A 26,240-nucleotide genomic window follows, 5' to 3' on the forward strand; every position below is an offset into this window, starting at 1 on the left:
GCTGTCAGGTGGAGGAGATCTCTGGCAGCTTGATATACTTCTGGCATGGATGGAAGCTGAAGTTGCTGCGTAGGCGCCAGAGATCGAGGTCAGGCCAGATTCGACTGCCTCACCTGGGCAGGAGTCGTCACAGCCCCGGAAGGAGATGCTGAGGAGTGGCCCACCTGGGGTCACACTTCTTGAGGCTTAGCCAGAGAAGAGTGGTCATCTGGCTTTCTCTTCTTTTGAGGCACCAGTGAATGGGAGAGTTGCCCACTGTCAAATGGGCCTGAGAGGAGCCATGGCTGTGCTGGGCATCTCTGGTGTCCTTCTTCAGTGCCGAAGACATGGACAGCACCAGGGCACTCCGTGTTGAGGACGATGCCAACGGGGTCAGGTCTCTCGAGCCCAGGTCGGATTGGGGGAACAAGGCAGCCTCCATGAGGATCATCTTCAGCCACTGTTCCCATTCTTTAAGTGTTCTCGGGAGGAACTCACAGCAGATCTCACAGCGATCTTTCTGATGGGTGTCCCCCAGGCACCTGAGACACAACGAGTGTGGGTCGCTCTTAGGCATGCACTTGTCGCAAGCCACACAGTTCTTAAATCCCAGGGACCGCGGCATGCCATGGTGCCAGGCTGGAGTGGGGTGGGAGAACCCCCAACAACTATACTATACTAAACTTTAACTGGTATTACGAACTAACTAACTATATTCACAGAAAACAAAGAGAACTTGCTAAGCAAGAACCAAGGGAAGTTCCAGCCACCGTCACTGGCGGTAAGAAAGAACTGAAGGGGTGGCGGGTTGGCAGGGCTATATATTAGGCAGCATGAAGGCACAACTCCAGAGGGCACCCAAGCTGACCCAACGGATGCTGCTGAGGGAAAAATCTTCCAGCCAATGTGCATGTGTATACACCTGATTGGAATCAACAAGAACAAGCACTCGAGAAGAACTGAAAATAACTGGATGTGGAAGCTGTAGGATGTACATTATTCTGGAGAGGCTACCTGAAAGGTACTGCATTTGTTTGCTATGCTGCCAGACAGAAGTAGTGGTAAGAGAAGACCCAAGATTTGGAGAGGCAGCGAGAAACTGTGATTAAGTTTGAGGAGGACTTGAGAGGATGATGGAGGGAAGGCTGAAGGGAAAACTCAAGACTTGCAGGCATATGCTGGACTAGAGAACTGTGAGGGTAGCAAGCTGGATGAAGAAAGAAGTCTGTGGAAGCATGTGACTACAAGAACAAGGCAGAGGAAAAGACCAGCTAGCAAAGGAGAAAGAGAGCTCAGGACAGGTTCGCTGACCCGGAAAATGAAGAGGACAGGCAAGCAGTAACAGAAGATGAGATCAAGGAAGAAGAGAAGAGCAGCCAGTCCTATAAGAAAGCCATATTTTGGAGCCCTGTGAAAATAGATTACCTTCAGAAGTCTGAAAGTGAGAATAGGCGACAAGAAGACTTGCAACCAGAAAGAACAAAAGAAGGAAGGTCTGAGAGTCGCACTTATGATAGCAGAGTTTTGTGCGATTATGGATCTACTTGGAAAGTCTTTGTTTAGAGATGGTGCTCCTTTTGGAACATTCAGTGATGGATAGAAACAGTCTGGGTGATTTATGGGATGGTTTAGTGCTGTCTATGTAAGAACCAAATGCCCTCCGAACATTAAGATTATGAAGTGTGTAACGTGTTCTATCTGTGTGAGGTTTAGGGGTGTGGTCTGAGGGAGGGTTTATCCTCAAAGAAGACCATGTATGGGGCTCCGCCATGAAAGCCCACAGTTCTCCCACATGTCTGACAGATATCATTGCCACAAGAAATGCTTTCACAGAACGGTGTAGCAGTGATTATGTCATTATGAGTTCAAATGGGGAAGAGGTGATGATCCAAAGGTGTAGTGGAGAGATAGTTCAGTGGTTTGAGCATTGGCCTGCTCAACCTAGGGTTGTGAGTTCAATTCTTGAGGGGGGCACCTAGGGATCTGGGGCCAAAATCAGTATTTGGTCCTGCTAATGAAGGCAGGGGGCTGGACTTGATGACCTTTCAAGGTCCCTTCCAGTTCTAGGAGACAGGTATATCTTTAATTTAATTTTAATTTTATAGGCTTAGGTAGTTCAGGGTAGGCATTATTCAGTCCTCTGAGGAAACATTGGGTCAATAGATGGGTAAAGATGGGATGGCAATCCACCCTGGGTGGAATGCCGTCATGGTAGGTAGATGGACTTTTACTGAGTTCATGGATAGGTCTGACCATTTGAGTTATAACAGGTAATGCAGTATAGAGGGTCCATCAGTGCCTCATTCATGTGAAGGGCATTTTTTTAAACGAAGCGGATGTATGCAAAAAGTCCAGTAGCCTATGCTGTATCATAGGGACCTCCTCAAAGGAGATGTCCAGAGAGGGTCACCCTCTCAAATAAGTCATGGAACAGTTTGAAATCATCCCGTATATTAGGGGGAGGAGGTATAAAGGTATCATCTGTGGACAATGATGGCAAGTGGATAGTGTGACAGACTCAAACCAGTAGGGTACAGGAGTCTGGTAGAGGGCAAATATACTGGTCACTGGATGAGTAGTTTTCTGTTCCCTGAGTGACCAGAGCAGGGGCTGCACTGGAGTAATCAGGAACCTGCTAGAACCAGTTAAGGCAGACAGGCTAATTAAAACACCTGCAGCCAATCAAGGCAGGCTAATCAGGGCACCTGGGTTTAAAAAGGAGCTCACTCCATTCAGGCAGCGGGGAGCCAGAGGAGAGGAAGTGCATGTGAGGAACTGGGACCAAGAGGCACAAGGAGCTGAGAGTGAGAGGGTGTGCTGCTTGAGACTAAGGAGTACAAGCGTTATCAGACACCAGGAGGAAGATCCTGTGGTGAGGATAAAGAAGGTGTTTGGAGGAGGCCATGGGGATGTAGCCCAGGGAGTTGTAGCTGTTACAGGAGGTACTATAGACAGCTGCAATCCACAGGGCCCTGGGCTGGAACCCGGAGTAGAAGGCGGGCCTGGGTTCCCCTCAAACCTCCCAACTCCTGATCAGACACAGGAGGAGTTGACCCAGACTGTGGGGAAGATCACTGAGGTGAGCAAATCTGGCAGTAAGTGCAGGACCCACCAAGGTAGAGGAGGAACTTTGTCACAGTAGATAATGTCCCCTGCAGGAGCAGGGGTTCTTCCTCCTCTTCCCCTGGTACCACTGAGGGTGCTGGTACAGAAGTTGTGGGGAATTACGGTGTGCTGGGTCTGGCTGTGGCGGGCAGTCCCCCTTTGTATGGGGCATATGACCCATGGAGTCCAGTATGCCCATTGGGATGGGAGCAGCATAGGGGGTCCCCATACCACTGTAAGTACCCAGGGACACCATAATATGCCTCAGGAGAGACTCCTGGGTTGACTGACTCCTGATGGATAGGAGCCAGATGAGGAAAAGCTCCTGTTCTTCCTCATCTTCCTCCTTCAAATAAGGAGCAAGACAGCGAGTGGTGTTGGGGACACAGAGAGATTTGGTGCTGAGGGTATCATTTTCGTATTGGTACCATGAATAGGGGGATCAGGGGCAGAGCTGAATACCAGAACCCTCTGTCTGAGGAACTGCTGCTGTGCTGGTTTGATTGGCTCCTGTGACTGTCTCCTTGTCAGTGCCTGGGCTGCGGAGGAGAAGGCGGTGCTGCTGGGCTGTGCCTCTGTGGGTATTGGGTGCACCTTTTAAGAAGCTGCCTTTTGTAATGGCACCGCACCACCATTTGTAGATCACGGTGCAGAGCCACGGGGTTTCAATTTCCCCTTAGTGCCTGTGTCACAGCCGGCTCTTATAGAGTCTCTGGCTCTAGTGGTGCCGGCAATGCTGGGGTTTTCCACCACCTCGGCTCCCAGAGCTGACAGCCCAGGAGGTGCTGGCACTGGATACCTGGCCACGGAGTGGCTGTAGATTGTGGAATGGAGGCACCAGACTCCGACCTCCCCTCAGTGGCTGTGCTGGAGCCATCCCCCGCAGTCTCTGGGTACGTCTACACTACGGGATTATTCCGATTTTACATAAACCGGTTTTATAAAACAGATTGTATAAAGTCGAGTGCACGCAGCCACACTAAGCACATTAATTTGGAGGTGTGCGTCCATGGTCCGAGGCTAGCGTCGATTTCCGGAGCGTTGCACTGTGGGTAGCTATTCCATAGCTATTCCATAGTTCCCGCAGTCTCCCCTGCCCCTTAGAATTCTGGGTTGAGAGCCCAGTGGCTGATGGGGCAAAAATCATTGTCACGGGTGGTTCTGGGTAAATGTCGTCAGTCATTCCTTCCTCCGGGAAAGCAACGGCAGACAATCATTTTGCACCCTTTTTCCCTGGATTGCCCTGGCAGACGCCATAGCATGGCAACAATGGAGGCCGTTCAGCTTTTTTTTTTTACAGTCACTGTATGTGTACTGGATGTGTATGGTGCAGAGCCATGGGGTTTCAATGCTGCTGTGTAGCGCTGGACAGAGGCGATACTCCAGCGCTACACAGCAGCATTCATTTGCTTTTGCATGATAGCAGAGACGGTTACCAGTCATTCTGTACCATCTGCTGCCAGTGTAAATTGGCAACGAGATGGCTATCTGTCTTTCTGTACTGTCCGCTGCTATCATGGGTGCCCCTGGCTGAGATCAGCCGGGGGTGCAAAAGCAAAACTGGGAATGACTCCCCTAGTCAATCCCTCCTTTATGGTTTCTAAAAATAGAGTCAGTCCTGCCTAGAATATGGGGCAAGTGTACTAGAGAACCAGTGTATGAGAGAGCACAGCTGCTCCGTGTCAGATCCCGCAGAAATGATGAGCTACATGCCATTCACGGGGAGGTGCTGTCATAAACAGATAGCTAAGGGTTAATGTCTCTTCCACCTGAAGCACCTGACCAGAGGACCAATCAGGAAACCGGATTTTTTCAACTCTGGGTGGAGGGAAGTTTGTGTCTGAGTCTTTTGTCTGTCTGCCTGCTTTCTCTGAGCTTTGGAGAAGTAGTTTCTACTTTCTAGTCTTCTGTTTCTAAGTGTAAGGACAAAGAGATCAGATAGTAAGTTATATGGTTTCTTTTCTTTGGTATTTGCATGAATATAAGTGCTGGAGTGCTTTGATTTGTATTCTTTTTGAATAAGGCTGTTTATTCAATATTCTTTTAAGCAATTGACCCTGTATTGTATCATCTTAATACAGAGAGACCATTGGTATGTATTTTTCTTTCTTTTTTTATATAAAGCTTTCTTTTAAGACCTGTTGGAGTTTTTCTTTACTTCAGGGAAATTGAGTCTGTACTCACCAGGGAATTGGTGGGAGGAAGAAATCAAAGGGAGATCTGTGTGTTGGATTGCTAGCCTGATTTTGCATTCCCTCTGGGGGAATAGGAAAGTACTTTTTGTTTCCAGGATTGGGAACAGAGAGGGGGAATCACTCTGTTTGGATTCACAGAGCTTGTGTCTGTGTATCTCTCCAGGAGCACCTGGAGGGGGGAAGGGAAAAAGGATTATTTCCCTCTGTTCTGAGACTCAAGGGATTTGGGTCTTGGGGTCCCCAGGGAAGGTTTTTCAGGGGGACCAGAGTGCCCCAAAACACTCTAATTTTTTGGGTGGTGGCAGCAAGTACCAGGTCCAAGCTGGTAACTAAGCTTGGAGGTTTTCATGCTAACCCCCATATTTTGGACGCTAAGGTCCAAATCTGGGACTAAGAGGTGCCCCTGCAACAACCCCACCTGTTGCTTCCCTTCTCTCCCAACCTTCCTGGGCTACCGTGGCAGTGTCCCCCCCATTTGTGTCATGAAGTTATAAAGAATGCAGGAATAAGAAACAGTGACTTGTTAGTGAGATAAAATGAGGAGGAGGCAGCCTCCAGGTGCTATGACAGTCCAGGCAGGACATTAAGCGGTGCGGAGGAGAGGAGCCCAGCATCCCACTGCTATGATAGTCCAGGCAGTACAGAATCTTTTCTTTACACAGGAAAGGGAGGGGGCTGATGGAGCTCAGCCCTCAGTTGCTATGATGAGGACGGTTACCAGCCATTCTGTCCCATCTACTGGGAATGACCAGGAATCATTCCTATTTTTACCCAGGCGCCCCCCCCCCCGACCTCACCTGAGGCCAGCCAGGAGCACTCACGGGCTGATGGTGACAACGGATATCAGTCATATTGTACCATCTGCCACCAGGGAGGGGAGAGGAGCAGATACTGCTCTTCACTGCTGCGGCATCGCGTCTACCAGCAGCATTCAGTAGACATATGGTGACATTTAAAGAAGTCAAACCCTTTCTTTCCCTTTTCTTTCACGTGGGGGGGGGAGTAAATTGACGATCTATTCCCTGAACCACGCCGGATAATGTGTTTGAACCTACAGGCATTGGGAGCTCAGCCAAGAATGCAAATACTTTTCGGAGACTGCTGGGGACTGTGGGATAGCTGGGGTCCTCAGTACCCCCTCCCTCCCTCCATGAGAGTCCATTTGAGTCTCTGGCTTCCTGTTATGATTGTCATGCAGCACTGTGTAGCCTATAGATTTTTTTTTCAAACGCTTTGGCATTTCGTCTTCTGTAACAGAGCTCTGATAGAACAGATTTGTTTCCCCATACAGCGATCAGATCCAGTATCTTACGTACGGTCCATGCTGGAGCTCTTTTTGGATTTGGGAGTGCATCACCACCCGTGCTGCTCAGAGCTCCACGCTGGGCAAACAGGAAATGAAAATCAAAATTTCGCGGGGCTTTTCCTGTTTACCTGGCCACTGCATCCGAGTTCAGATTGCTGTCCAGAGTGGTCACAGTGGTGCACTGTGGGATACCGCCTGGAGGCCAATACCGTCGATTTGCGGCCACACTAACCCTAATCCAATATGGTAATACGGATTTTTAGCACTACTCCTCTCGTTGGGGAGGAGTACAGAAACCGATTTAAACAGCCCTTTATATCGATGTAAAGGGCCTCGTAGTGTGGCCGGGTACAGCGTTAAATAGGTTTAACACTGCTAAAATCGGTTTAAAAGCGTAGTGTAGACCAGGCCTCTTTCTGCAGTGGTGCCAGAGCTCTCAGCCACTCGAGCTCCCATTGCTGACAGCACAGCCAGTGCTATTATTATCCACAAGACAATTTTTTCTTTTTATTCTTGCAGTGGGGACCCAGGTGCTTCCTGGAGTGATGCCAGGCAGGACATTCCAATGTGAGGTTGGAGAAAAAAAAAACCTGCCCGAAGCCACGCTTCATGACAGGGGGCGGGGTCCCGAGCCTTATGTCCCGACACAGGTCCAAGAGACTGCTCCACTCCCTGCCATTCTGGCCTTGAGCTTGAGGCAATGCAACACTTTGTGGCATGCCTGCTTCACCCAGGCAGCAAACACACCAACCATGGCTGTTAGACAGGCACTGCGAGCCTGGAGGCAAGGCACTGAAAACTCGGGAAACTGGGCATTCCTGTTTGGGGAGGGGAGGACTTTCACTCTAAAAACAGCTGTTTTTCTTAAGTTCCTGGCCGTGAGGTCTTCTTTTTTTTTCTTTCTTTTTTTAAACCAAGGAGACAAGAAAAGGGAAACAAGCTAAGTAGCTGCTAACAAGGAAACTAAGCAACTGACTGTAACTAATTAACTACAAAGTAGCGAGGCGCTGCTGATTGCTCCAACTCGATTCGTAGCCAAGGGCGGTAGAGAAGGAACTGAGTGGAGGTTGGTCGCACAGTGTCGGTTAACTGCCAGCAGTAGCGCGAGGCAGGGACCATGCATATGAGACCCAACTGGACACTGCTACCAAAAGTCTCTGACTATGAACGCAGGGGCACATGAACACCCACAGGGACAGCACTCGAAGAACTACAGGCCCGTTAGTGTGACCTCAGTTGTATGCAAGGACTTACAACACATTTTGAAAGAGAGAGTAATTAAATACAGAGGTAAACAGTGACAGGGATAATACACAATATGGTTTTACAAAAGGTATAGTGTATCAGACCAACCTGATCTCTTTTTTTGAGAAGATAACTGGTTTTATAGACAAAGGAAATTCAGGAGATCTAATTTAGCTGAATTTCAGTAAAGCATTTGCTATATTCCATGTGGGAAATTATTAGTTAAATTGGAAAATATGAGAATTAATACAAGAATCAAAAGGTGGGTAAGAGGGAGATTATAACAGGTCATGCTGAAAGGTGAACTGTCAGGCTTGAGGCAGGTCACTACTGGAGTTCATCAGCAATCATCTTGGGACCAATCTAGTTTAATATTTTCATTAATGACCTTGGCACAAAAAGTGGGAGTGTGCTAATAAAATATACAGATGACACAAAGTTGGGAAATACTGCCAATTTGGAGGACTGATATATTTAGGTGATCTTGAAAACTGGAGTAATAGAAATGGGATGAAATTTAATAATGCAAAGTGCAACCTCATGCACTTAGGGACTAACAAGAAGAATTTGTGCTATATATTGGAAACTTATCAATAGGAAGCAACAGACAAGGAGAAATACCTGGGGTATTGATTCATCACGGGATGCCTATGAGCTACCAATGCAGTGCGGCTGTGAAAAAAGGCAAATACAATCCCAGAATGCATTAGAAGAGGTATTTCCAGCAGCAGTAAGGAAGAGTTGTTACAATTGTACAAGGCACCTAATCAATAATACTGTATGCAATTCTGGTCTCCCCTGTTTAAGAAAGGACAGTTACCTATTCCATAACTGGCGTTCTCCGAGATGTGTTGCTGAGGTGTATTCCACAGTAGGTGTGCATGCTCGCCACATGAACTGGTGCCGGACGTTTGTCCCTTAGCAGTACCCATAGTGGGAGAGCCCCACTGCAACCCCTAGAGTGGCACCTCTATATCGCACTATGAAGGGAGCTGCGCACTCCCCCTACCCTCAGTTCCTTCTTTCCAAACAACTCCAACAGAGGGGAAGGAGGGTGGGATGTGGAATACACCTGAGTAACACATCTCAAAGAATGCCAGTTATGGAACAGGTGACTGTCCTTTCTTCTTCAAGTGATTGCTCGTGTATTCCACAGTAGGTGACTCCAAGCTATATTTGATGGAGGTGAGTAGGAGTTTAAGGGTTTCTGGGAAGGAGTATCACCCTACCAAACCCGGCGTCATCTCGTGTTTGGGAGATGATCGCATAGTGCGATGAAAAGGTGTGGATAGAGGATCACGTGGCAGCTCTACAAATGTGCTGAATAGGGATGTGAGCTACATAGGTGGCCGACGAGACCTGAGCTCTCATAGAACGCACCTTCATGATAGACGGCGGGGGAATCTCTGCCAGGTCGTAATACATGCATATGCACGAGGTGATCCAGCAGAAAATTCGCTAGGTAGAAACCATTTGCCCCCTCATGTATTTGGCAGATGCAATGAAAAGTTGTGACAATTTCCGGAATGGCTTGGTTTGGTCTAGGTAAAAGGCCAGCGCCCTATGCACATCTAGCATGTGTAGGCGTCATTTCTCATCAGAGGAATGGGGCTTGGGACAGAGTATCGGAAGGAAAATGTCCTGATCCATATGAAAAATCGAGACCACCTTTGGCAGAAAAGCAAGGGTGTGGGCAAAGCTGGACCTTATCCCTGTGGAAGACCCATATACGGGGATTCCGAGGTTAGGACTCTAAGCTCTGAGACACGTTGGACTGAGGTGATCACCACCAGGAACGCTACCTTCCGTGAGAAGTGGAACCGGGAACACATGGCCAAGGGTTCAAAAGGGGGACCCATGAGGCGAGAGATCACTAGGTTCAGGTTCCATAGCAGACCAGGGGCCTGGCGTAAGGGAATGCCTGATCCAGTCCTTTCAAAAACCGGATTGTCATGTGATGGGAAAATACCAAGCGACTATGCACTGGAGGGTGGAATGCCGAAATGGCTGCTAAATATACCCTGTTCGAGGCAGGAGCTAGCCCCTGGGTCCTAAGGGACAGGAGGTAACCGAGAATGGGTTGGAGCAATGTGGATGATGGGGAAGTATCCCTTACTCTCGCTCACCTAGAGAACTTAGACCATTTGGCCAGGTAGGTCCATCATGTGGACGGCTTTCTGCTTTCCAGCAGAACTTGCCTGACATCCTCTGAACACCTCCCTTTCTCCTCGTCTAACCATGGAGCAGCCACATTGTCTGATGAAGCATGGCCAGGTTGGGATGGAGGAGGCATCCCCACTCCTGGGAGAGAAGATCCGGCTGAAGCGGCAGCCTGCGCAGGGGGGCCATTAGAAGCAGCAGGAGGGTTCCATACTAATATTTCCGGGCCCAATCCAGGACTATGAGGATAACCCTCAACTTGTCTGCCTTCACTTTCTGTAAGACCTTGCCTATCAGGGGAAATGGCGGAAAGGCATAGAACAGGTGGCCCGACCACCGAATCGGGAACATGTCCGACATTGCCCCCCTGCCCACCCTGGCCCTGGAGCAGAACTGGGGGCAGAGACAATTCTGGGTGGTAGCAAAGAGATCTACCTGGAGAGTTCCCCACTCTCAGAAGAGCTGCTGGGCGACCTCCCAGTGGAGTGACCACTCGTATTGGTGGGAGAAAACCGAGCTGAGGTGACTGGCTTGCATATTGCAAGTGCCAGGTAGGTGAAAAGCCCTCAGAGAGAGATCGTGGGCTATGCAGAATTCCTATAGGTCCGGGGCTTTCTGGCACAAGGCTAAGAAGCGTGTGCACCCTTGCCTGTTGATGCAATACATCGTGGCCGTATTGTTCATGAGGACTCTGACCATCTTTCCCCGTAGGTGCAGGCTGAAAGCTATGCACGCCAAGCGAACCGCCCTGAGTTAACTGATGTTTATGTGCAGGGACAATTCCTAGGTTTTGGAAGCCCTGGGTTTGGAAGCTCCCTGTATGGGCTCCCCACCCCAGATCCTAGGCGTCTGAACCCAGATCTAGTGAGGAAGGGGACTCTTGGAAGGGAATCCCTTGTAACATGTTGCTCAGAGGGACCACCATTGCAGGTCGGCCACTACGTTGGGAGGTAACGTGATCACTTTGTCTAGGTCATCCCTGCCCTGGGAATATTGGGAGGCCAGCCAGAGTTGGCATGAGCCTGGCATGTTGCACCATGGAGATGCATGCTGCCATGTGGCCTAAGATTTGAAGGCATATCCTTGCCATCATCACGGGGAAGACCGTGACTGAAGCTATGAAACTTTTGAGTGTCTCGAACCTATCCTGGGGGAGAGAGGCCGTGGCCACCACCGAGTCTAACAGTGCCCCTATGAAGTGTATGCGCTGAACCGGCACTAACATGGATTTGTCCTTGTTAACCACTAGGCCCAGACTCTCACAAGTGGCCAGCAGAAATTCCATATGGGCCTGTACCTGGGACCGGGACCTGCCCTTGAGCAGCCAGCCGTCCAGGTAGGGGAAAATTTGCAGCCTGTTCATTCTGAGGTGGGCTGCCACTACTGCCATGCATTTGGTAAAAACCCTGGGGGCCATAGAGAGGCCAAAGGGAAGAACTGAAAACTGGTAGTGGTCCTGCCCTACCCAGAAGCGGAGGAAGTGCCTGTAACCCTCGAAAATATGGATGTGGAAATATGCATCCTGGAGGTCCAGGGCTGCGAACCAATCCCCCGGGTCTAGAGATGGAATAATAGAGGCCAGGGAAACCATACAGAACTTGTAATGGACCATAAATTGGTCGAGGTTCCACAGGTTGAGGATGGGCCTGAGCCTACCTTTTGCCTTCGGAAACAGGAAATACCAGGAGCAAAACCCTCTGCCCTGAAATTCCCGAGATACCTTCTCCACCGCGCCTAGGGTGAGGAGGCGCATCACTTCCTGGTCTAAAAGGAGGGCATGCTCCGGGTCCTCGAGGACCTCCAGGGCCGGGGGGGAGGGGGCTAAGTGAACTGCAACATGTAGCCCTTGGAAATGGTGCTGAAGACCCACTGGTCCGACGTTATATGGGACCATTGCACTCTGAAGGCAGATAAACAGTTGCAGAACACAGACTTTATTAACTGGGGGACTTCCCCGGCAACAGGCCCAGTGGCCCCCCACAAAGAGTCAAAAGTGCCTCTTGCCCTGCCTCTTGCCCTTTGAGGGGCCAGGTCGCAGGGCCGAGCGGGACTGGCGCTGGGACCTGCATCTCTGCTCCCTCGGCCTCTTAGGCAGGGGCTTATATCTGCCTCTAGCTGGAGAGGCCAAGGTCTGTGGCCTGGGTTTGTCCTTTGCTGGCGGGACATATAGGCCCAGAGTTTGCAGGGTGGTGCGGGGTCTTTCATCTCATGCAGATGGATGTCTGTTTGATCCACCAACAGGGCCTTCCCATCGAAGGGCAGGTCCTGCATGAGGGACTGGGACTCTGCCGACAGTCCTGACAGCAAGAGCCACAATGCCCTGCACATGGAAATGGCCGAGGCCATCGAATGGGCCACTGTATCCGCCACGTCCAAAGCCACTTGAAGAGCATTTTCAGCGCCGCCGCTCCTTCATCGACCAAGGCTCTGAACTTCCTCTTGTCCCTTTCCTGAAGAAGAGGTTCAAACTTTGGTAGGGACCCCCATAAGTTAAAACCATACCAGCTCAGTAGGACTTGGTGATTTGCCACCCTGAGCTGGAAGCTCGCCAATGAATAAACCTTCCTGCCGAGGATATCCAGTCTCCTGGTGTCTTTATCCTTCGGGGTGGGCGCAAGTTGACCAAGCCTCTCTCGGTGGTTTACAGACTTCACCAACAGAGAGTTGGGTGCCAGGTGAGAGTACAAGTATTCATGCCCCTTTGCTGGCACAAAATACTTTTTCTCCGCCTGTTTAGAAACAGATGTCAAGGAGGCCGGGATTCACCAAAGCGAAGTCAATATGTTGGTCACCCCCTGGAGGAGAGGTAGGGCCACACGGCCTGGTGTCAAGGAGGGCAACACATTGAACAGAGTGTCCAATGGCTCCTCCATCTCCTCAGCCTGAAGCTGGAGATTTGAGGCCACCTGCTTAAGGAGCTCTTGGTAAGCCTTAAAATCTTCCTGTAGGGTGGGTGGTGGCGTCGCTATGGATTCCTCTGGTGCCGGTGAGGGGACCAATTCTGCCCCAGGGCATCAGGTGGTACCAGTGGTTCAACCCCCAAGTCCAAGCCTGGGTGCAGTGCCGCTAGTTTGGTACCAGTTGACTTTTCCTGGTGCTGAGCCAGGGATGTAGAGTGCACCTGTGATGCCCCGGCCACTGAACACGGTCTCGCTGGTGCAGGTAAGTGGGGCCACAGTGCCCAGTGACACCACTGCCCTTGCCAATGCAACCCTTTCCACTGACCCACTTGGGGACCAAGCAGAGCCACTTGATTGTGGGGGGCGGCGCAGCCCAGGGATGAGTGGCTGGGTGCCGATGCCGAAGTCGCTGAGGAACGCACGGTGCTGTACGAGCGTCGGGAGAGTCCACTGCTGTGTCGGTGCTGACCTCAAGATTTAGACCAAGACGATAAAGATGTGTACCCATCGGAGGTGCTGCTTCTAGATTCCCCCTGGCGACCATGGCTACGACGCCGGGTGCCAACGACAGTCAAAGGCCATTCTGAGCCTGACGTCTGTCAGAGTGAACACTAGAATCTGAGCGTCAGTGCGGATGGTGTCGAGACCTGCTCCTCATAGACTCATAGACTTTAGGGTCAGAAGGGACCAATGTGATCGTCTAGTCTGACCTCCTGCACAAAGCAGGCCACAGAACCCTACTCATCCACTTCTATAACAAACCCCTAACCTATGTCCGAGTTACTGAAGTCTTCAAATTGTGGTTTGAAGACCTCAAGCTGCAGAGAATCCACCAGCAAGTGACCCATGCCCCACGCTGCAGAGGAAAGTGAAAAACCTCCAGGGCCTCTGCCAATCTGCCTGGAGGAAAATTCCTTCCCGACCCCAAATATGGCGATCAGCTAAACCTTGAGCATGTGGGCAAGACTCACCAGCCAGCACTCAGGAAAGAATTCTCTGCAGTAACTCAGATCCCATCCCATCCAACATCCCATCACAGACCACTGGGCATACTTATCTGCTGGTAATCAAAGATCAATTGCCAAAATTAAGCTATCCTATCATACCATCCCTTCCATAAACTTATCAAGCTTAGTCTTAAAGCCAGATATGTCTTTTGCCCCCACTACTCCCCTTGGAAGGCTGTTCCAGAACTTCACTCCTCTAATGGTTAGAAACCTTCATCTAATTTCAAGTCTAAACTTCCTAGTGTCCAGTTTATACCCATTCGTTCTTGTGTCTACATTGGTACTAAGCTTAAATAATTCCTCTCCCTCCCTAATATTAATCCCTCTGATATTTTATAAAGAACAAGCATATCCCCCCTCAGCCTTCTTTTGGCTAGACTAAACAAGCCAAGCTCTTTGAATCTCCTTTCATATGACAAGTTTTCCATTCCTCAGATCATCCTAGTAGCCCGTCTCTGAACCTGTTCCAGTTTGAATTCATCCTTCTTAAACATGGGAGACCAGAACTGCACACAGTATTCCAGGTGGGGTCTCACCAGTGCCTTATATAACGGTACTAACACCTCCTTATCTTTGCTGGAAATACCTCGCCTGATGCATCCTAAAACCGCATTAGCATTTTTAACGGCCATATCACATTGGCGGCTCATAGTCATCCTTTGATCAACCAATACTCCAAGGTCCTTCTCCTCCTCTGTTGCTTCCAACTGATGTGTCCCCAATGTATATCTAAAATTCTTCTTATTAATCCCTAAGTGCATGACCTTGCACTTTTCACTATTAAATTTCATCCTATTACTATTACTCCAGTTTACAAGGTCATCCAGATCTTCCTGTATGATATCCCGGTCCTCCTCCATGTTAGCAATACCCCCCAGCTTCGTGTCATCCGCAAACTTTATTAGCACATTCCCACTTTTTGTGCCAAGATCAGTAATAAAAAGGTTAAATAAGATTGGTCCCAAAACCGATCCTTGAGGAACTCCACTAGTAACCTCCTTCCAGCCTGACAGTTCACCCTTCAGTACGACCCGTTGTAGTCTCCCCTTTAACCAGTTCCTTATCCACCTTTCAATTTTCCAATCCAAAAGATCCCCATCTTTTCCAATTTGACTAATAATTCCCCACGTGGAACCGTGTCAAATGCCTTACTGAAATCGAGGTAAATTAGGTCTACTGCATTTCCTTTGTCTAATAATCTGTCACCTTGTCAAAGAAGGAGATCAAGTTGGTTTGGCACTGTCATAAACAGAGTGTTAAGGGTTAATGTCTCTTATACCTGTAAAGGGTTACAAGCAGGAAACTGGACACCTGACCAGAAGGCCAATCAGAAGACAAGATACTTTTAAATTCAGGTGGAGGGAAGTTTGGGTGTGAGTTCTTTGTTCTTTGTAGGTTTCCTCTTTGACTGCTTGCTCTCTTTTGTAGGTTTCCTCTTTGATTTTTTCTTCTCTTTCTCTCAGCTCCATCTCTTTTTGTTTTATTTCTAGTTCTTATAGTTTCTTTTCCATGTCTCGCTTGTGGTCTGCGTTTCTGATTTGTGCCTCTGCCTCCAGTCTTGCCAGTTCCTGTTTCAGGTCCTTGGTAGTCATGGTTCCTGTTTTCTTGTGTTGATGCGCCCTCTGGTGTTTATTGCCTGAAATGCAGGTTCTCTGTTGGCTTCCTGGGGTTGCTTAGCAACAGAGTCCTTTTAACTTCCTAGCCTCTTCCCGAAAGAGTTAAAAAGCAAAGGAAACTGTCTTTCATTTACAAATGTGTCCTGGCTGGAGTGCTGACCACTTAAGGCTGCTTTGTTTAACAAACGACCGTTGTTAAACCTTAATAGCCCTCCCTATGCACAGCGAGAACGGAGCAAGGAAGAAAATTCTCTGGCTTGCAGTTTAAAAAAAAATAAACCCCTTCCCTCTGCTATTAACCAGCTAGCAGAGAGGCAAATTAATAATCTTACTGGCTTTTGGATTCTTATCTTTCCCACACTCTGCACACCATGTCATAGCATTCTTTCTCAAATCTGAACCTTAGAGTCCAGGAATGAGATACTAGCATGAATTTCCCTAAGCTTAATTACCAGCTTAGATCTGATAGGCTGCCACCACCCAAAAATATAGCTTTTTGGGGCACTCTGACCTCCCCACCCTTCCCTGGGGACCCCAAGAACCTAGATCCCTTGGGTTCTTAAAACAAGGAGAAATAAGCCATTCCTCCACCTTCCCCCTCTCAGAACTTCCCTCTCTGGGCTATCCTGAGATACTGATCTAACCTCTTAAATCACCATACACAGAAGCATCTCCCTTCCCTTCCACAAAGAGGCAAACAGATTCAAGGAAAACAGAGAGAGAATTTATCTCTCCCCCTCCCATCTCCCCACCCTTCCTGGTGAGATATCTCAATCCCCTGGGATAAAACAAGGGAAACAGAGAAAAAACAAATCAATCAGGTTCTCTAAAAAGAAATCTTTTAATAAAAGAAAGGAAAAAGTAAAGAATTATCTCTGTAACTTCAAGATGTACACATACAGGGTCCTATAGCTTACAGACACCAGAAAGAGACTTTCCCACCAGTACCAATACAAATCAAAATATTCCCAGCAACTACACATATAAAAGTTAACCAGCCAGATCCACAAATGCAAATAGTGTAAAACAATTAAAAAGCCTAAACTGCCTGTTTTACTTACTATATGAAAAGAAATTTAGAGAGCCTGTAGTAATGTCTGGTCTCTCTCAGACCCTCCAAGAGAAGAACAAAAACAAAGAACTCACACCCAAACTTCCCTCCACCCGAATTTAAAAGTATCTTGTCTTCTGATTGGTCTTCTGGTCAGGTGTCCAGTTTCCTGCTTGTAACCCTTTACAGGTATAAGAGACATTAACCCTTAACACTCTGTTTATGACAGGCACGATCTACCTTTAGTAAAACCATGTTGTAATTTGTCCCAATTACCATTGACCTCAATGCCCTTAACTACTTTCTCCTTCAAAAATTTTTCCAAGACCTTACATACTACAGATGTCAAACTAACAGGCCTATAGTTACTCGGATCACTTTTTTTCCCTTTCTTAAAGATAGGAACTATGTTAGTAATTCTCCAGTCGTACGGTACAACCCCTGAGTTTACCGATTCATTAAAAATTCTCGCTAACGGGCTTGCAATTTCATGCGCCAGTTCCTTTAATATTCTCAGATGAAGATTGTCTGGGCCCTCCGATTTTGTCCCATTAAGCTGTTCAAGTTTGGCTTCTACCTCCGATGTGGTAATATTCACCTCTATATCCTCATTCCTGTTTGTCATCCTTCCATTATCCCTAAGCTCCTCATTAGTCTTATTAAAGACTGAGGCAAAGTACTTATTTAGATATGGGGCCATGCCTAGGTTATCCTTAACCTCCTTTCCATCCTCAGTGTTTAGCAGTCCCACTTCTTCTTTCTTCGTTTTCTTCTTATTTATATGGCTATAGAACCTTTTACTATTGGTTTTAATTCCCTTTGCAAGGTCCAACTCTACTTGGCTTTTAGCCTTTCTCACTTTATCCCTACATGTTCTGACCTCACTAAGGTAGCTTTCCTTGCTAATCCTACCCTTCTTCCGCTCCTTGTAGGCTTTCTGCTTTTTCTTAATCACCTCTCTGAGATGCTTCCTCATCCAGCTTGGTCTACAACTCCTGCCTGTGGTTTTTTCCCCCTTTCTTGGGGTGCAGGCTTCCGATAGTTTCTGCAGCTGCAACTTAAAGTAATTCCAGGCCTCCTCCGCATTTAGATCCACAAGTTCTTCAGTCCAATCCACTTCTCTAACTAATTTCCTTAATTCTTTAAAGTTAGCCCTCGAGAAGTCAAAAATCCTAGTCCCAGATCTATTTTTGTTTATCCTTCCATCTAGTTTGAACTGAATTAGCTCATGATCACTCGAACCAAGGTTGTTCCCTACAACCATTTCTTCTATGAGGTCCTCACTACTCACCAAAACCAAATCTAAAATGGCATCCCCTCTTGTTGGTTCTTCAACTACTTGGTGAAGAAATCCATCTGCTATCACATCCAGAAAAATCTGAGCCCTATTATTCTTGCTAGCACTTATCTTCCAGTCTATATCTGGGAAGTTAAAGTCTCCCATGATCACACATTTCCCATTAGTGTTTACTTCATTCAAAACATTAAAGAGGTCTCTATCCATATCCAAATCAGATCCCGGCGGTCTGTAGCACACTCCAAGCACTATCTCAGGGGAGGCTCTAGTAGCTTTCTTTCCCAGTGTGATTTTTGCCCAGACAGACTCTGTCTTGTCCATTCCATCACTTCTTATTTCTTTACAGTTAACCTCCTCATTGATGTACAATGCTACTCCACCGAAGTGGAAGTCTGGTGCAGGTTCTGGGATGGCCCCTCGGAACGGGTAGGTATGTCATCCTCGGAGCGGGGGCTATGCCGAACTGGGGAGGGTTGATGAGCTCCCAACGGTGGCATCCCTTGGGATCAGGGGCCCGTCTCAGGCAGCGCACCAAGCATCAAAAGGGCAATGATGTCATGCGCTGCCTGTGCCGCCTCCGGCGTCGACGACATCCTCACCACAGGACAGGCATGTGCAGATGGGACCAGACTACTCTGCTCAGCACGAGTCACAGGTCTGGTTCCTGAGGGAGATCGTGGGCTGCTCAGCTCGGGTCCGGCCTTACCCCTGTCCTTCTCTCGGCGCTGCTGAGTCTTCCCTTGCTTCTTGGCAGGGGAGCGGTGCTGAATGGTGGAGGGAGCCTCGCTCTGCACCAATGACACGGTGCCCGGTGCCAAGTTGAGTTGGTGTGCCAGTGCTGGGGCCAATGCCAACTCCATTAGCAGGGCCCGGAGTCGGATATCTCTTTCACACTTCATTCAAGGCTTGAACAATCTGCAGATTTTACAATGCTCACTTACGTGAGTCTCGCCCAGATAGTGAAGACACTAAGAGTGTGGGTCACTCCTGGGCATAGAACTGTGACAGGAGTTACATGACTTGAAGCCTGGGGCACAGGGCATGTCCCAAGCCAGGCAACTAACTAGAAAAGCAATCTATGAAGAAAAGTTGTACTACTAAGGCTAGAAGCGCTACAGCAGAGCTGGAGCATGAAGTTCTGACTACCTTCACTGGCGGCAAGAAGGAACTGAAGGTGGGGGGAGTGTGCAGCTCCCCTTATAGTGCAATACAGAGGCGCCACTCTAGGGGTCGCAGCGGTGCTCCCCCACTATAGCTCCCCTGCTAAGGGAAAAACTTCTGGCACTGGTGCACATGGTGAGCATGCACACCTACTGTGGAATACACATGAGCAATCACTCGAAGAAGAAAGATGCATTCAAACTGGAACAGGTGAGGAGAAAGGCTGCTAATATGAGCAGAGGAATGGAGAACCTGCCTTCCAAGAGGAGACTTAAGGAGCTTGGCTTGTTCAGCCTTAAAAAATGAAGGCTGGGGGAAGATATGATTACTCTTTATAAATACATAAGAGGGATAAACACTAGAGAGGAAGAAGAGTTATTTAAAGGCCAATGTTGGCACAAGAACAAATGGATATAAACTGGCCGTCAACAAGTTTAGGCTTGAAATCAGATGAAGAGGACTGACGTTCTAGAACAGCCTTCCACCGGGGATAAAAACCGAACTTGTTTCAGGACTGAGCTTGGTAAGTTTATGGAGGGGATGGTATGATGAGGTTGCCTACAATGTCATAAGGTCCATCTGCAATTGCTATTAGCAAATATCTAGCATGGTTGGGGATGGGACACCAGATGAGAAGGGCTCTGAGTTACTACAGAGACTCCTCTCCCAGGTGTCTGGGTGGTGGCTCTTACCCACATGTTCAGTGTCTAAGTGACTGCCATATTTGGGGTCAAGAGGTATTTTTCCCACAGGCCAGACTAGCAGAGACATTACCGGGGGGCTTACCTTCCTCTGCAGCATGTGGCCTGGGTCACTGGATAGTTTGAAATAGAGCAAATGGTGGATTCTCTGTAACTTTAAGCCTTTAAATCAAGATTTGAGAACTTCAGCAGTGGGTGGGTGATGTTCTGTTGCCTGCAATGTGCAGTAGGTCAGAGTAGACCGGGGTGGACAAATGTTTTGGCCCAAGGGCCACATCAGGGTATGGAAATTGTATGGCAGGCCATGAATGCTCACAAAATTGAGGTTGGAGTGCGGGGGAGAGGGGGATGTGAAGGCTCTGGCTCGGGTGCGGGCTCCGGGCCATGGCCAGAAATTAGGAGTATGGGATGCAGGAGGGAGCTCCAGGCTGAGGCAGAGGGGGCGGGGTGCGGGGTGGGGGGTGAGGGCTCCAGCTGGGGTGCAGGTTCTGGGGTGGGGCTGGGGATGAGGGGTTTGGGGTGTAGGAGGGTACTCCGGGCTGTGACCTAGGGGTTCAGAGGGTGGGAGGGGGATCAGGGTTGGGGCAGGGTGTTGGGGCACAGGCTCAGGGGTGCAGGCTCCAGGCAGTGCTTACCTCAAGCGGCTCCCAGAAGCAGCAGCATGTTCCCCGATCCGGCTCCTACATGGAGATGCAGCTAGGTGGCTTTGCTGTGCACTGCCCTGTCCGCAGGTGCCACCTCTGCAGCTCCTATTGGCTGGGACCCACGGTCAATGGAAGCTGTAGAGGCAGCACTTGGGGTGGGGGCAGCATGTGGATTGGAACCTCCTGGCTTCTCCTACATGTAGGAGCCAGAAGGGGGACATGATGCTGCTCCCCGGCTGGATCATTCGAGTGGGGCAAGCCCCAGACCTCACTCCTCAGCGGAAGCTCGAGGGCCAGATTAAAGCAGCTGGCAGGCTGGATGTGGCCCATGGGCCATAGTTTGCCCACCCCGGAGTAGATGATCATGATGGTGCCTTCTGGACTTAAAGTCTATTAACTTATACTGCAATTTTGAGCACGGCAAGCCAGGGTATAAATCTACAGTGCATCAGCCTGCTGCACAGACCCTGCTGCCGCACAGTAAGCATTATGTAATACAGAACATCTAATGAACAGTAGCAGGGTCCACAGCAGGAAAGTGTGTAAATTCAGACCCCAGCTTGCCAGCACTAAATCGCCATAAAGTCCAGCTCTTAGCTGCACTGCAAATATGTCAGACAGACAGCCAGAAAACTGCCCTCTGAAGTGGTTTTATATTTTTTAAACCCTTGTGGTGTAAGAACACTTACTTTACAGTCTGGAAGACTGGGGACAAGGCTTCTAAAGGGTAACACACAGAAACAATGTATCTCTTTGTCCTCCTCTCCTAGCTAGAACCGAGAAGTTTATCTACTTGCTACTGCTTATGAGTGGATCTGGTCCTTTCACTTAAACTGAAGAGACTTATGCTTTTTGATCTACAGGTTTGAAGTACAATCCCTGCAGAAGATTCCTCCAGGCTTCTTTGGTGAGGAAGGTAAAATGCCTGCACTGCCTATCAGGGAGGGTTTGAGGTGTGAAGTCCAGGGGCAGCTCTAGACATTTTGCCGCCCAAAGCACGGCATCATGCCGTGGGCGGCGCTCTGCCGCTCGCCGGTCCCGCAGCTCCGATGGACCTCCCGCAGGTGTGCCTGCAGAGGGTCCTCTGGTCCCGCAGCTCTGGTGGACCTCCCGCAGGTGGAGCCACAGGACCAGCGGACCCTCTGCAGGCATGCCGCTGAAGGAACCCTGCCTGCTGCCTTCCCAGCGACCAGCAGACCGCCCCCCGTGGCATGCTGCCCCAAGCATGTGCTTGGCGTGCTGGGGCCTGGAGCCGCCCCTGGTGAAGTCCCTACACATCACATAGCAGTCCAGGGTCTGGACTTCCTCCAGGAAGAACAAATAGCTAGGATGTAGGTCTGTTTCCAGGGAAAGAAGAAGCATAATGTATATCATGAGAGAGCAGAGAAAGATTTGTATTTCAAAGGCATGATTCCTTCTGTAAAGTATATCGGAGATTTTGGCATTTTTAAAGAAAATATTATGACTCAGTTTGCCTACCCACTTTTGTATTGTGGGTTACATAGACTTCAAGGGCTAACTCCTGTCCAGAGCTCTCCATGCAGGGGACCAGGAAGAGAGAGAGATCTGAATGAACTCTATCACCCAATGCTTCACCAGTCATACAACTGTAAAATGTTGTCTCCCACCCAGCTGAGCAGACACTCTTGGCTTAGGATAAAGGAGGGGATGATCCTTGAGGAGGGAAAGCTAAAACAAAGGGCATTTGGTTCTGTTAAAAATCAGTCCTGAGAAACTGTAAGAGGAGCAATGATGGCAGGGAGCCAGAAGCAGGGGCTGCAGGCATCTGGGCTCTCTTCCCAACCCAAGGCTGCATGGGCTAAGCAGAACCTCCTTAACTAAGCAAGGAGAAGCTAAAAGGTGAAGTAAGATTCAGTGTATAGGCCTTTTTTGTGATTTTTAACCCATATCTCTGACTACTGTGTTTCTGTTGACCATAAAATAATACTGTTTTGCAAAGACTGAACTGTGTTGTTGTGTGCTTGTTTGTTTGTTTGTTTGTTTGTTTGTTTGTTTGTTTGTTGTTACAAAGCTCCCAAGAAAGATGACTCCTGCAGTGAGCTACCCAAATTGGCCCCTCTAATGGAACAATCTGAAACAGGGGTGCTGAAGCCTAGGAACCTGGTCTGAGAGTGGCAGTGTCACAGGATTGTCCTGGAGTGAAGTGGAGCCACAAAGTCTATCACTGGAAAGGATGCACTCACAAGAGTTTGCAGAAGGGTTTCAAAGCATACCATACTCTAAAATCCATGACACCTTCTTTGCACTGCTGCTGGGGTGGCACAGTTACATCTGTTCTGGTACAGCTGTTACAAACTAGCTCAAGGTGTGCAACAGCATGCACACAATAGAACAAAAAAAGTTAGGGAAGTTTTAAATTAAAAAATCAACACCCCAGAGATTGTCATGCAAAGGGATGAAGTGAGACTAAAGGCATCCACGGGGCCTTTTTAACAACCTTGGCTCAAAATTTTCAATGAGGTAAAAGGACCATGCTTTCCAGAAGGGTCCTAGAGTTCAGCACCACTGGGGATGAGGGTGTATCCCACAAGTGGGACTATATACCAGTACCTCAAAAATATAAGTGTTTAAAAAAAACAGGAGAGAAGATACTATATTTTCTTGTATTTACTTACACTAGATAAACACAAGACATTCTAAAGGCATTTTTCTGGTATAAATCGAGTTGCTATTTTGAACAACAGACTTATTTTTTGTCACTTTGTATGTTTATACTAACCCCTAGCTTCTCTTCCTCTCTCATCTTTTGAAGTTCATTCTCCATTATCTGTTTTTCTTCTGCTAGCAACTGATATTCATTTTTAATCTTCTGGTATTTCTAAGTACAGACATATTATGTTAGTTACTGCAAGAACAAGATATCCGGATTTCAGTTTACCTCTTATAATTAAGGCTGCAAGTTTGTCACGGAGGTCATGGAAGTCACAGAGATTGGGGTGCAAGAGGGGGGGAGGTCTCCAGGCGGCGCTTATGTCGGGGAGGGTTCCCAAAGCAGCGACATGTCCCCTCAACTCCTAGGCAGAGGCACAGCCAGGCGGCTCTCCACGCTGCCCCTGACCGCAGGCATTGCCCCCACAGCTCCCATTGGCCATGGTAACCAGCCAATGGGAGCTTCAGAGACAGTGCTCAAGGCGGAGGCAACGTGCAGAGCCCCCCTGGCCACATCTCCACTTAGGAGTTGAAGGAGGGACATGTTGCCACTTCCAGTGAGCCACATGAAACTGGGCAGGGAGCCTCCCATGGAGTTGGGTAGAGAGCCTCCCAACCCTGCCAAAAAAAACCCACCAGCACCAGTGGGGTCCTGGGCTGCTTCCCCAGAGCACCTGCAGTGCCCCAGACCACCCCCCTCCTCCTGAGCACCTGCAGCACCCCCGGGCTGCCCTCCTGCCCCCCAAGCACCTGTGGCGCGCGCACACACACACACACACACACACATCCCAAGCACCTAAGATTTAGGGGTAAAGAGTACAAGTCATGGACAGGTCACGAGCCGTGAATTTTTGTTTACTGCTCATGACCTGTCCATGTTTTTTACTAAAAATACCTGTGACTAAAACGTAGCCTTACTTATAGTTATCCCCGTTACATAAGAAAGAATGAAATGTCTAAATGGAGAGGAAGAAATACTCCAGGGTTCAATCCTGGAAGGTGCTGGGTGCTCTTTGAAATTGGTGGAGGGTACTCGGTCCTAAGCTTGCTAAAACTTGGAGATTTCAGTTCAGCAAAAGTTTTGGTATTTCTGAATTTTCTTTCATCCCAATTTGGAACCAAAGCAAATTTGCCAAAATTCCATGGAAAACTGGAGATCCCTGAATATTATTTCAGAAACATGAAAATATGGTGTTCCTGAAACAAAATGTGAAATTGACATTTTTGTCAGTTGCACAGTTTGCATGAAAATTGACAGGAATGCCTATATCACTTAGCTGCTCCAGCAGGAAGATTCCACCAGTGCTGGAGCTAGGGTTCTTGGGGCTGCTAGGCTCCCTTTTCCAGCTGGGGCTCAGGAAACGGGAGGGGGAGGGCAGGAAGATTCCCTGCTGCAGAGCAGTGAACCTATCAGCCCTGAGAGTCCCACCTCCAGGTAGGTGTCCCAAGGCTGCTGCCAGGGTGTGGGTAGCTGTCAATCCGCAGAGTCCTGGCTCTAGCATGGGCTCTGGCTGACTCCCTGCTATGGAGCTTAGCAACCCAAAAAGTCCTGGCTACAGCCACGGCTGTTGCCAATGGATCAGGGAGCCTGCCGGCCCCCACAGACCCTGGCTCCAGCTTGGTGACCATGGACTGATAGGCACCCTGCCACGGTGCGAGTTTCCAGTGGAAAGTTGCCTGTGTTTCAGTGAAATTTTCATTGAATCTGTAACGGTGAAACATTTCACTATAAGGAATCAGTGTTTCCCAATAAAAACTATGTTTTGCTGGAAAAGTTCTGACCAGTTCTACTCAGCACTAAGGGAAATGTTCAGCACTGTGCAAGTTCAAGCCCTTAATTTTCCCCAGACTTTATTTATTTTAAGTCTTCTATTTCTTGGATTTGTGAATTTATTAAATTTGAATTTAGGGGTTTTTTTCCTCTTACAGTGGAAGCAAAATAGTTCTGGATTAAATTAGTCCTCTTGGTTTTATAGTAGGATGTAAATATCGTTTAAAAAGTTAACCGTTTAAATGATTAACAAAAATTAATTTAAATAGTTAACCGATTAAAGGGCCAGCTGGCCGGTGTGGCTGCAACTGGGGCTGGGGCCAATCCAGCATGCCGGCATGACTGGAGCCTATCTGGCCGGCCAGCACGGCTGGGGCCGATCCAGCCGATCAAAGTGGCTGGGGCCTGGGCTGATCTGGCCGGCCGATGTGGCTGGGGCCGCTCTGGCTGGTGCAGGGCTGCTAGGATCAGCTGGCCAGCCAGCTGGCTGGCACAGGGCCGCTGGAGCCGGCTGGCTGGTCGGCTGGCCCTGGGGTTAATGATTAACACAGGTTAATCGGTAAGACTAATGCTTAACTAGTGGTTAACATTTTACGTGCCTATTTTATAGTATATTCCTGAAAGTGTAAGTGTTATAACTGCAAGAAAAATGGACTCAGACTATCTGATATAGCTGGGTATATGTGACTTTTCTGGACTTTATTTTGACTCTTAAAAAACCTTTTCCCTTCGCTGAAGTAATGAGGATAAACAGTAATAATTTAATCACTATCTTCCATAAAACAATGGGTTTTACATCAAACTATGCTCTAGGAAAATCACAATTTTAACTTTAACATACAACATACTTACACCTTCTAGGACATCTTGTTCATTTGAAATTCTGAAAAATAAAGCACAATATCCTTCTGATTTATATTTTCCATCAGTAATTCTTATTTGAAGCCAAGCTGCATGGAATCCAAACCATTATATAATGACATATCATGAAATACTTAGTCATCTTTGGTTTAAATGAATAAAATGTAGTATAGTATTTGTGGTTAGAGATCGTTTTGTGTTTTTAAACCCAAGGTGAATAATGGATTTTAAAACAATATCACTATATCCCCATATCTCTTGTACATAAAGAGTTTCTGTATTTCTTTGAGTTTCCATTGTAAATTATAGATATTTTTCTATCCCTTTACTTTAGAATACAATCAGAGTAGTTCCTTCTCTGATGTCATTAGATATGAGATTACTCATCTTGTGAATTACTTGTGAGGTTCTTTGAGACGTGTGTCCCTGAGAGTGCTCCAATTAGGTATCGGGGCATCTCAGTGCCGTCAATCAGAGATTTTCAGTAGCAGTGCCCGGTCAGGACACGTGTGCAGTAGCTGTCTCACAGTACCGTTGGCACTTCATCTTGCGCTCATGCGGCCCGACCCCT

The 26,240-nt window shown here is 48.3% G+C and overlaps 1 protein-coding gene across 1 annotated transcript in view; it reads right to left on the reverse strand.

Moving 5' to 3' along the window:
• Positions 1 to 26,240, reverse strand: part of CCDC7 (coiled-coil domain containing 7) — a 281,228-nt gene that overhangs the window by 214,524 nt on the left and 40,464 nt on the right. Inside the window, exons 10-11 of the mRNA XM_050939018.1 lie at positions 25,661 to 25,691; positions 23,108 to 23,206 (exon numbers count right to left, since the gene is read on the reverse strand). Of these exons, the coding sequence (XP_050794975.1) occupies positions 23,108 to 23,206; positions 25,661 to 25,691 (130 nt within the window). The remainder of the gene's footprint in view (positions 1 to 23,107; positions 23,207 to 25,660; positions 25,692 to 26,240) is intronic.

Source organism: Gopherus flavomarginatus, chromosome 2, assembly GCF_025201925.1.
Source record: "Gopherus flavomarginatus isolate rGopFla2 chromosome 2, rGopFla2.mat.asm, whole genome shotgun sequence".
Lineage (NCBI taxonomy): Eukaryota > Metazoa > Chordata > Testudines > Testudinidae > Gopherus > Gopherus flavomarginatus.